This window comes from Camarhynchus parvulus, chromosome 15 (genome assembly GCF_901933205.1).
Source record: "Camarhynchus parvulus chromosome 15, STF_HiC, whole genome shotgun sequence".
In the NCBI taxonomy this organism is placed as follows: domain Eukaryota; kingdom Metazoa; phylum Chordata; class Aves; order Passeriformes; family Thraupidae; genus Camarhynchus; species Camarhynchus parvulus.
The window spans coordinates 5226492-5238883 of NC_044585.1; the positions used below are offsets into that span (position 1 = coordinate 5226492).

Sequence of the window (12392 nt, forward strand, 5' to 3'; positions counted from 1 at the left end):
TTAAACAGTATTGGGCAGAACTGAAGTATTATTCCTGTGCCTCACACTAATCCAGTTTCTGGGTCCCACTAGTGATTCTGGACTGCATGACATGCTTTTCCAATCCATTTCTCCAGTTTAAAATGGTTTTTGATAAAAAAAGAATTCTTTCATTGTTTGCTGGAGAGGCACCCCTCTGATACAAATTCATGCTGCCCTCAAACAATAGCAGAGATCAAACAGAAGCTGTGACTGCCAGATTGGACAACATGAACACTTTTATATAAAATACAGTCTATGAATATTCAAAAATAGAATCCCCCTTGTAGTACTGTACAAGTGTAACAGGGTTTTGAAAATCTTAAAAATACAATAGCACATTAAAATATGCATCAATACTTGAACAGAGATTGTTATTTAAATGGTGATTGTCTTGCTTCAGTTAGTTATTAATTGGCTTCTTGCTTCTTTTAACTCTCAGTTCCTTTGAAAAACACCATTCCAAGTGAATTTACATCTCATGTTCTGACTTATTAGCAGTAAATACTAAATACTTTGATTGTCTTCGTCTATAGGCTCTAATCATGGACAAGTGAATCCAGACACGTTTTCTCTGCCTTTGCATCAAGGTTCAAAGGTTGGACTTGATGATCTTACAGGTCTGCTCCAACCTCAATGACTCTGTTATTCCAGGACTGACCCTGTTATGTGACAGAACTATCCCATAAAGGTTAAGCTTGGGAGCTCCTCAGTGAGGGCACAACAAGGATTCTTTAGCCCCATCTGGCTGCACAGTCTCACAGAAACTTGTAGCGTCTTTGACACTTCTATTGCTCTGTGAATTTTAGTAAGAGCTCCCCAACAGGTTCAAAAATTTTCAGAATTCAAGCAGAAGGTTGCCCAGTGGTGAGAGGTTTGTGTTGCTTTGCAGCACTGCACACAGATGTGCCTACAGGAAAGGGAGCTGAACTGAGTTTACCCTGTTTTGTGTAAAGGGGTGTTCACAGCACTGCCTTCCCTTCACCACAGACCTACAAAGTCCCCCCCCAACCCTCCTCCACTGCCTGCCTTTACCCTGCCCCTGCTCACACATGCACTCCCCAGGAGCTAAGCAAAGCCCAGAGTCTGAGCCCATCTCCCCAGCCCACTGCTTACCCATAACAGCCTGCTCTGGAGAGGTGGGGGGAGTCAGGGGCATCCCACAGGTACTGACAGGATCCTTCACGCTTCCAAGCCCCTGCTGTCCCACATTTATATGGCCTGCAGCACTGGCAGAGCTCTGTGACACTGGGATGTCACTCTGGGAGATGAGAACAAAGGCTGAAGGATACACCATCCTCACACCTCCTGCAGAAAAATGGGAAACCACAAGTCTTAGACATACCTGAAAATATCCAGCAACCACAGCTACTTCCACTTGTTTTCAATGTCAATTTGACAAAACTTATTATCTGAAATACAAAGAGCTAAGAATTTCCATGCTAATATACATCCAGCCCTCTGTAACCAGCACAGAGCTGAAACAAGTAGCTCAATCCAGTGAATAATGGCATGAGGGATACAGGGAGTACAAAAGCTTGAGGCGACAGAACTACTCAGATGTTCTGGTGTCAAGAGAGCTACAAGAGAATACAGGAAAATTATAATGGCTCTTTCTGATTAATTAGATGACTTTTTTTTTTTTCAAATCACGGGGAGGAAAATAATCTTTCAGGCAGAATATTGAAACTTACCAACAATGACTTCAACTGCCACAGGGAAATCGTTGTCATATCCCAGCTCTTCCTCCTCTTTCATGCCTTCCTTTTTCTTCAGCACCATGGGGTAGAAGTACTGCCACTCCTCCATCAGCTTCCGAGTGGCAGGGTCTGACATTTTGTAGGACTGGCCCGTCAGGGTCCCGTTCAGGCCATAAGGACTCACCAGCACTGCAACACAACAAACAGCAGCCCTGAAGGACTCAGCAGCACTGCAGGAGAACAAGCAACAGTCCCACAGCAGGGCTGCTCCAGCTCTGCCTGAGCCACTCCTCCACTGCCTGAGGACTGAAGGGTCCAGGGAAAGCCACTGCAAAACCCAGTGCAGGTGGGAATCCAAAGCCACAGAGCACTGAGCCCTCCCGAGCTAACACAGGACCCCGTGGCAGTTTGGGTTCATCATTTCCACTGTGAATGAAATTCCAGCAACCCCAGTGTAGTGAAACAGCATTCAGGGATGAGCACTCATGGAAAGAAGTGAGGACAGGGACATTTGAGACTTCTCAGCTTTAAAAGGATAGATAATACATAAAGAAGAGTCACAACAAACAAGGAAAATGACTTGCTTAACAACAGGTATTTCCATTCTGACTCAATTTTGCTTTTAGCTGTATTTGATTTGAGTCATGAATTCAGCTCACTGAAATAAAATGTATGACTGAAGTGCCTGAGCCTCTGTCAAAGCTTTATGTGTAGACACAAAATGTTTTCAATAAAGCTTCTATAAATTAACATCTCTATAAATGATCATTTCATGTGTCTCTGGGTGGGTTTTTTTTGACTCTGTGTTGAACTTTACTAAGATTTCTTGCTTTAATTGCTTTGAAATTATAATTTCAGACTGTAGTAAAGACAGCATAATGCAATGACTCAAAATTCTTAATGTTTTTCTTTTTTTTTTAGAGCATCACATGAAAACTGCATTATGAATTTATTAAGCCATCAACTTAATTCTGTAAAATTTTAATTTCTTACTCTGGCAAATAAATAGTCACAGATACTTAAAGTTTTTCATTGTTTCTACTACATTTTCATACCCACCCACCCCTTGTTTTTAAAATAAAACAGTAAATAGTTGCCAATGTATGAATGAAAAGCAGTCCCGAACCAGATAAGCTCAGTATTTGCATCCACATGGGATTCACAGAGAGACCATGTCAGAAAACCACATGTGTGCACTGACTTTCTTAAATACTACATCTTTTTAAACTGCAATGACTGATTGGTTTGGCGTGGAATGTTACCAACAGTGTGAACAGATAGCGAGTTCTGGAGAACCATCCCCCTAGGGCCGATGTCCCGGGAAGCTCGGTACCTTGGAAGGGCGAGGGGGAGTTCTGGGCCATCTGGATGTGCTCCTCGGTGATCAGGTAGATGGGCTGGTGCTGGGCGATCTCCACGCTCGTGCACACGTTGCTCTCCCCGTGCAGGAAGAACGTGAAGGCACACGACAAGTGCTCACTGCAGGACACAGGAGACAAAAGGAAACATTTATCGGTGTTAATGGGCTCCGGGAGGGAAATTCAGAGCTCCGAGGCCAAGCACACACGCTCCTGTCCTATCCTGAGGCTCACTGCCTGGCCGGGAATCATATAAAGAGAGGGATCTGTCACCAGACAAATAACCGACAATGCTGGCAGCTGTCTCGTCGATGTGTTTTCCTACTTGTCTCATTACAAATAAATGGGATTTTAACCAGAATTCAAGCGATAAAATGATAGGTCTTTAGAAATTCTTCGAAGTTCACCCTGTGAGAAATAGCCACCCACTTTTCATAAATTTAGATAGGTTTATTAAACAGAAGACTGAATAGAGAAAATGTTACAGGGCCGGGAGCAAAAGATTTTCCCCACCATGCGCTCCCCCACACAATGGAGGTTTTGCCTTTTAATCCCTCCCAAAATTTCTGTCCATCGACTCCATCTTCACTGTCCAGTGGTGGAGTTTACTTTCTCAAATCTTGATTAGAGGTCAGATGTCACCATAGTGACAAGCCAATCCTCCCAAATATCCCAACCCCGGCTGTCCCTTGATAACAACTCAAGGGGCAAAAAAAAAAAACTTTTCTTAACCTATATACATGACATTTGTCTGTTAATTGTGAGAGTCAATCATTGCATTACTCATCTATCACAAACCCACAATGAGATCCAGCTGAAAAGAAACAAAGGAATAGGAAAGATGTTTGCCTAACAGCTAATGAGAATCTTGATTAAAAAATATAAAAGCACGTGAATATTACAGAAAGTTGTCAACAACCTAAGGTGAACCGTGGATTTGCCACTGCTGGCCAAATTTAACTTGAAATGAACTGCATTGAAAATATTTTCACTTCATCCTACACATAGAGTGACTCACATCACAGCAAAGTATTTGCTTAAATATTCCTTGCTACAAAGCCACAAGAAGTAAGAAAACAAAGCACACTTCATGTTTTTAATCCTCATTTTAATCAACTAAAAATGTGCAGAGCTGCAGTAAGCTTGCAGAGATTTTTCTGTCCAATTCAAGAGCTGTGCACAGTTTTATGGGTGTTGGCTTTGGCACAGGGCCAGCCCTAAGGGGACCTGTGTTTTACACACAGCTCTCACTACCTGCACCTAGAGGAAAAACCAGAGGCAATTACAACCATCTCACTTCGGCGTTTAAGTCAATCAACATCTCTGCTACTGCTGCCAGTGGGTTTTAAACAAAGGCACTGATGGTCCAGAATTGGGAGCTGCTCTAATCTCACTAAATCTCTGTATGATTTCACACGTTGGGCAGAGTAACTTCTCATCCTGTAGCCCAAGTTACTCTTCTGTGAAGCTCAAATCCTACCACAAAAAGAGACCAAAAGGAAAAGTTCAGCTGAGAAAAATCTGGAGAGAAAAGGTTACTGAAGTGACAGGCAACAGCCACACTTCCCTGGTGCTGCCATCCACAATTCTGAAGTACTTTGTAACAATAATTCCAGTAAATGAAAGGTTTCATTATGTTTCAATTTTCACAAAGGAAAGAAATTTCACTGTCCTCAGTGATGAAGTGGTAAATGGATCGTTAAGTTACATGGGGGGAAAGGAGGGAACAGGACATGGGACAAAGTGGGTCAGACTCCAGGTATTTCTATCCTGCCCCAAGAAGAGAAGCAAATCAATTAATGTAATAAAACCCCCTGAACAGTGGATTTCTGCACATACAAGAAATACAAAATTTCAGCAAAGTCCAATCATTTAAACAAAGCCCATTAGTTTCCTTACACAGCATGAACACCTTTAATATAAAGAAGGTTTTAATAAATAAAAACCCCATGAGAAATCTGGTGTAAGATCAGGTGGGGATAATGTCTGCAGAGAGTTCACGTGCAGCAGGTCAGCATTTCCAAAGCAGAGAGCAAAACTGGATTTTTTAGCTCCTGTCTTTAGGATATGCACAGAAACACTCTGGATTCTGCAAGCTTCCTACAGGATTTAACTGTGGGTCTTGCTTGGCTGCTATTGAACTGAAGGGAAAAAATTGGGACCATCCAGGGACCCTCTCAAGTGTCTTGCAAAGTGCTCTGGCATGAACAAATCATGTGAAATCTTATGCAATACTCACAGCTACCCATAAACACTGTGAGGATAAAGAACACACCAAATCAGAGCCTGAAAGTCAAAGATTCATTTGGTTTTGGAGGACAGGCAATGCATGCCACTAACTTTCAACTGAGAATCACCTAACAGCAGAATTAGTAACTGAGATCACAGAATTAGACAGCTTCAGACTAAGAGTGCAGACAACTAATTACGGGGGGAAGAGGTGTACAAATACAGCATCAGCCCATTTCTCTTCCCTGAATGCCAGATTAAGGAATAACAGTAATCAATGTTCCTGCTCACACCCAGCAATAAGGACTTCATCAGTGAAAGATGGATCATTTCTAGACTGGACCCAAATTAAACCATGCCCAGCTCCAGGAAGAGTACAACAAAGCTCACTCAGTCCAGCAGTGCTTTCCTTCAGACCAGAGCTGGTGGAGCTGCTGGCACAAGCCCCCCTGCCCAGCAGGTGCAGCTCCAGCCAGACCCTGTGTCCTGCTGCCCTCCCTGACCCCCCAGAGCTTTGCCATAGGAAAGGCACTGACACACAAGTGAAGCTCCCTCTGGTGCCAGTCACTGCCATAAGCTCAGCTTTCAAGACCAAAAATAATCAAGATCAAGGCCTGAGGACTTCCTGCAGTCCCCAGGTGAAAGTTTCCTTTAGTAACAAATAAGAATTTGATTTGAGCACAGCTGCTGGACTGTGTCCCACTCTGGCATGTGCTCCCAGCCCCCTGACATTCCTGCATGCAGCACAGCTCACACCATTCCTGAAATACCTGCCCAAAGAAATCACTCTGGCTACAAATGTGAGCCAGATCTTGGAATAAAATCCAAGTGGAGAAACCACACCAAGCTCCAAGCAGCCAGCCCTTCACACAGCCCCAGCACGAGGCTTCACCTGATCCACCACTGAGCTCCACTGTACCTATAAAGTTCCAAAACTCACAAATTGTTCAGGTCCTCACCAGAGTCTTCCAAGATTACCAATATCCAGTTTTCCTACAAGATCCACTTCTCTTTGCACCAACAAAAAACTGAACACAAAATGCAGATCAGACCAGGATTCCAAAAAACATTCAACACGATGTTCAGATTGATTTTTTATTTTATTTTATTTACATTTATTTCAACCCAGTTCAAAAAGCGAAGTTGACAGGCTTTTCAGAATTCACTCTCTGCAGGTTTTTAATCACTCTCATTTCTGTATTCTTTTCTGATCAGAAGATAAAACTATCAGAAACCACCAGGAAGGTACATGAAATGCTTTCAAATTATCCCCCTACTCCTCAGAGTCTGTTGGAACACCTCAAGCTGCCAGCTCAGGACAAGTACAATAATGCAAAAGTTGCTAATCTCACACAGCTGTGCTATACATTCACTTTGCACACACTAAGGAATTACACCAGGAACAAAGGGCAGTCAGAGGCACAGTTTGACTCCTCTGACTCTGTTAATAATAAATTTACTTTATACCTTTAAATTTGAGCCTGTTTTGCCCTTAAACTGTTTTCTCCCAGTCTTTATCTCAACTCATGAACCCATTTTTCCCCTTCCTCTGCCCAGCTGTAGCAGAGGACAGTGAGTGAACAGTTTTTGTGGGTACCCGGCATTTCAGCCAGTGCCAAACCACAACAGAGTGCAAATGTGTGCCAGTACTCTGGTCACACCATGCAGGAACTCTTTTTTACAGGTACTTCTTCAGAATCTTTTCTTTGCTTTCCCAGTGCCTTACAGCTGCCTTGGTTAGGATGTCACCTCCCCCCATGGAATGTATAGAACATATACAGAATATATGTTATTTTCTACTCCGGCTGCATGAAAGGTGAGGTGGGAAAAATGTTGAGCACTGGTCTGTAGCCAGCAGAACACTTTGGCACACACCTTCAACAATATTTCCACTACCTTCACTGAGACTTGTGTGCTAAAATTAAAACAACTGCTTAAATAAAAGGCATCTATTAACAGAAATGCAAAGAAATAGCAATGTCAAATAACCTTTTGTAACAAAAGATCTGTGTCCTTTTAAGTATTACAGGTACTTTTTCTCTGTAACACAGAAGAATCAAGCCTTCACTTTGGCACCTAATCACCTGCAGCTGACATTAGCTGTCTTTCAGGTGTTTCCTCTGGGACCTTAATTACCTCAAATAACTTTTGAGATGCCTAAAAATGTAGCTGAATACCTTGGCAATGTAATATTTAAGGCTTCCCATAAACTTTATGAATGCCAATTCCTCAGTTACTATAAATGACTTAAAGAAAACAACATTACATTACATTTACTTACATATAAAAAATCAGATGAGGATTATGAAAACTCAACTACATTTAAACTCCACAATATTGGCAGAGAAAGGGAACAACTGATGGATTCAGGTGTTGTTTCCATTTTTTGGGAGGTTTGGATAAATACCCAGTGGAACCTGTTCTGCTTTCAAACTGTACATGAAAAAAATGCCAAGATACTGCAATTCCTAACAGAGTTTGGAATGTATGTACTAATGTATATCTTGTATAAAGTTAAACTGCCCCCTACAGATTTCAAAATATACCACAAATGTGGAAGTCAAACTGCCAGTAACAATTACTTTGGGATTTGGGGAAGAAGATCCTACAAAAAAACAAATTGAACACAACTGATTCTTTTTCTTATTAGAGGGATATTAAAACAATAGTTTTATGGTATGAATTTTATCCTTATTATTTTAAGGACTTGAAACCATTCCCTGAAAACCCCTTGCTGCCATGCAGTGCACAGTGTCTAAGATTGCTTTGTCCCAAACATTGCAACCTCCTGACACACCTGGAAAGTGCAGTTGGGAGCCAGATGCCTGGACTGACACTAAAGGTTCCTTAGAAAAACACAGTGAAAATTTAAGAATCCTATATTTGTACATATCCATCCTATTTTCAGGGCTGAGCATTTTTTAAATACTTATTTCTCCACAGAGGAGCTAGAGCTGCCATGCTCTGCCCTCCAGGCTGCAGACTTCTTGTTTCTCCTCTACTTTGTAAGTAATTGTCCACAAAGCCACTGACTGTGTATGATTAATTGCATTTTCTGACCAATAAATTGTACAGCTGCTTAAATTCTCCTCAAAGTTAAGACTGAGATCCGAAAGCCCTCAAATCACAGTTACCCCAAAACAGCTTCATCAAGTCTAATGTCAGAAAAGAGGCAGCAGCAAGGCACAGGCAGTAGGAAAACTGTCAAATCACTTGTTTGATGCGGATTACAAAAAAGAGGGCATCAAAAGGCAAATCTGAAATAGAAGAATAAGTGAGAGCAAAATAAAATACTTTCCTTTAAAGCTGCTAAAGCAACAGGACAGGAGCAGGTCACAGTGGGGTTTGGGCAGGAGATGGCAGCACCTGGACACCCCTACAGCCAATAACACTCCAACACTGCAGTAAATTAACAGTCCAGTATGTAAATCACCTCTTCTTAAATCTTCTGGAAATAAATATCCCCAGAGAAGCCTGAACTTGAACAAGCTCCCACTAAGGGAGGAGAAGAAAGGTTGCCTGCTTTGATTTGAGAGAAGGCAGAGCCTCAGTCCCAGTGCAGAGTGGGTTTAAATGTGCCAGTTCCCAGTCAGGCACTTCCCTTAGCTGAGGGCAGGGATGCACTCCCAGAGCACCCAGATCCTCCAGGACACACCATGGTCCAGGCAGGAGCTGCAGGGCCCTGCCAGGCCACTGTGGTAGCAGAGAAAGCTTCCTCACACACACCAAGAGAGCAGAGGAGCACCTGGAGCAGCAAACAAAAAAGGCCAGGCCATTTTCTGGCCCTTAGGGGAAATCACACATTGCAAACCACAACTAAAGCTAAAAGGAAAGCATTTCCATGCATGAGACAATTCCAGAGTTTTCTGGACACCACAGCCCCCCAAGAGCACCCAGCCCCCATTTCTGCACTAGCATGGGACCCCCACAGCCAGGTTCTCTCTGCTGTGGCCCCAGACACAGATCCACACTGAAATATGGAAACACCAACCTGGAGCCTGCTTGGGGCTCTGTCACTCCACACATCAATCCCTGGGAAACAAGGACTCCCTGCCCAACTGGATCCAGAATTCCCTGTGTGCTGGAGCCAGAACAGGGCTGAGGGCTGACACAGCCCAGCACCTGGAGCTTGTCCCAAGGCTAATGAACACCCAGCTGAAACCAACTGGGCAATTATTTCACTGTATCACAGCACCTGAAACAACTTTTCTTCAGGTGAACACACTGCTGGCTCATGAACAAGGGAAACTGATGTCTGGTTATACATCTCTGCCCAAAGTCACTAGTTTTTGTATAGCACAGAGTAAGAACACAGGAGGTCAAGCTGCAGATTAAATCATATTGCTTTGGCAATGACTCCTTGTCTCTTGATTTTGTTATCTCTTTCTCTTCCCCAACTCAAAGAAATAAAAAGAAGAGCAGGGAACAGAACATCAGTTCCCAGAACTACCAGATCTTTAATTATCTCTTAAGTCCATTTGTTGTCTTGGTTGGATTTTTTAAAAATTATGAGATGCACAGACAGAAACTTTGTATACATTTCGATTGCCTTTAATGTTTTCCCAGTAGTGAAGTAAAGCACTAAGATAACAGTTTCACAATGCAGCAAGCATTTAGATAACATTATCTAAACACTTGCTGTGTAACAGACTTATTGTCTCAACACTGCCTCAGTTGTCACCAGCAAAGCCCTTGCCAAGGCCAACACACACCTCCCTAACGGGATTCCCTCCCTGATCCCATCTCCAGCAGGCTCCCACCCTCCCCTGTGTATAAATGTATGCACGGGGTGAGCTGCCAGCCTGTGGACACGGGGGGGCTATTCCTCCAGTGCATCCATCAATCTGCAGTGTGACAGGGTAAGAACAGCAGCACCTGCATGAGTCCTGGGAAATGCTGCACATCCCATCAGCCCATTCTGAGCAGCAATTCCATTGTAGGATCACTTGGAACAAGACCCACACCAAGTCTGTGCTGGAGGCAAGGTCACATCCAGCGTCCGTAACCTTCGATGGGAGCACGGCACAAACTGCTCCCATTCCCTGCCCTGGCTTATCCCAATGTCTCAGGCTGGGACAGCTCCAGGTCTGGGATTTTTGGAGATACAGAACAGCAGAACAGGTTTGGCTGTGAGTAAATACTACAGTGACAGTGCTCCTGCTGAGGAGTTAGCACCTTAGGGAAGCAGAGCTTCGCCCCACAGCTCCTGCAGGGAGGAACAGGTTCTGCAGCAACAGCCATCCCATGCTTGCCCTGGAAACTACACACAGAAATAAGCATGTTTTAATGTACTGAAGCAGTGTTCAATATTTAGCCTCCTGGATCTCTGAAATAAAAGTCCTGCAGTGAAATCCCAGTGAACATTCCTCCCTTGGCAGTCAGGACTGTACCACACCATGTAGCTCGAGGCACTGAGGATTACTGAGTCCATTATTTGTTACATTTGTGCCACACTTCAGAGCCGTGCTGATTTAGAACAGCAACTATTTTGAGTTATTTAAGATGTCAGTACCAAAAAGTGATTCTGCAAGTTTATTATATTCATTATGAATTAAAATTCATTGTGATGAAACTCTGGATCCTGCCCTATTTAGAAAACACAGAAGTTGCTGTGACCATATTTCTACTGTACTACAGGATATAGACTTTAAAATACTATATAAATGCATACCAAAAAGGAAACATGGAAGTTATTAAAGTTATTTTCAGGTTAATGCCAAAACAAACACATATTTTTCACTGGAAATTCTGAGCTTTTTAAGATATATGTCCTTAGAATTCAGGAACTTGCTTATATCTGTACCAGCATTACCAGGTATTATAAAAACAATAGTACCAGCTGGTGAAAACTACAAAATGGATTATAATTAACTAGAAGATTGTCAGAACGGATGCAATATTTCTTGCTTTAGCATACTCAAAATACCAACACATCAGGAAAAATTGCATATAAAGCTTCTAAAATCCCTGCTGTTATCACCCGCCTGCCATCTCTCTCTCTCTGTCTGAAGCACTGTGTTTCCACACAGGGTCTGAAATGGGTCCTTTGGAAAATTAATTTCCATGAGAGATCTGATACCCTTTCAAACAAGAATGCAGGCAGATAAGCTCATATATTCAATGTGCCCCATAAGTTATTCATGGCACATGAATAAGTGACATGTTAGTTATATGTGGAATCTCCCCAAAAGCCCTCTTTTTGTGCTGGTAGTCTCAGCATTTCTTAAAAACCATCCAGGCCTCAGAATTGTCATGAGCAGTTGTGCTCTGGAGATCAGGACTGAAAAAATCCTTTTGAATATTAATAAGCCCAAACTCCAGCACGAGCCTGACGAGCGCTGATGGAGGTTCGCCAACCAACTACTGCCTTTTTTTTTTCAGCCTTAGGCATAAACTGACCTTTCCTTAACAGCTCGGCCCTGCAAAGTTTAAATGCTGGGCTCCCTTAAATTGAAGCTTTCTGTGGCAGTTTTATCTCAGATAACACAGCTATCAGTTACTCTGGCTCTCAACTCCAGCTGGATGGTTGACTGGCACAGTCAAAATGATTTGTCTGCAGGTGACAGACCCAAACAGAGCTGAAGCTTTGGAAAAAGGCTTCCCTCTACCCCTCATAAAGGGGTAAAAATGTCCTTTCTACTAAGGTTTGTGTTGCACACTGGCCATCAGTGGGCAGTTAACTTTATCCAATTAAGTCAGCCCAGTTTTCAGTCTCACACCTGAATTGCAGGAGTTGTGTGTGAAGTCAGTGATGAAATCATGTTCAGCAGAGAAACAAAAAGAGTATTTAACACTCAGGTATGGGGGAGTATCAAACCACATTTATGTTGGGAGCTTCATTTTCATAAATTATGTTGCTCTAGGAGTAAAGCCACAAGTCATCAGTGGTCCCTTAGTAATTGCTTCAGACAATTCCTTACTTTAATATGTCCTTGTAGCACAGATTCACTCAAAGCCACAGCTGAGTTTGTCACCAATATCTGCTCTGTGCTCTACTGGATTTAAAACTGCACATTTAAGAAGAGCATCAACAGGGAATACCACAGCAATTTATCTGTAACCAATTATCAAAAATTACCTAAATTCT

The 12392-nt window shown here is 42.7% G+C and overlaps 1 protein-coding gene across 2 annotated transcripts in view; it reads right to left on the reverse strand.

The window, feature by feature from the left end:
- Positions 1 to 12392, reverse strand: part of MED13L (mediator complex subunit 13L) — a 169094-nt gene that overhangs the window by 41776 nt on the left and 114926 nt on the right. For both annotated transcript variants that reach the window (XM_030958861.1, XM_030958862.1), the window contains exons 5-7: positions 3052 to 3197; positions 1713 to 1907; positions 1135 to 1326 (exon numbers count right to left, since the gene is read on the reverse strand). In XM_030958861.1, the coding sequence (XP_030814721.1) occupies positions 1135 to 1326; positions 1713 to 1907; positions 3052 to 3197 (533 nt within the window). The remainder of the gene's footprint in view (positions 1 to 1134; positions 1327 to 1712; positions 1908 to 3051; positions 3198 to 12392) is intronic.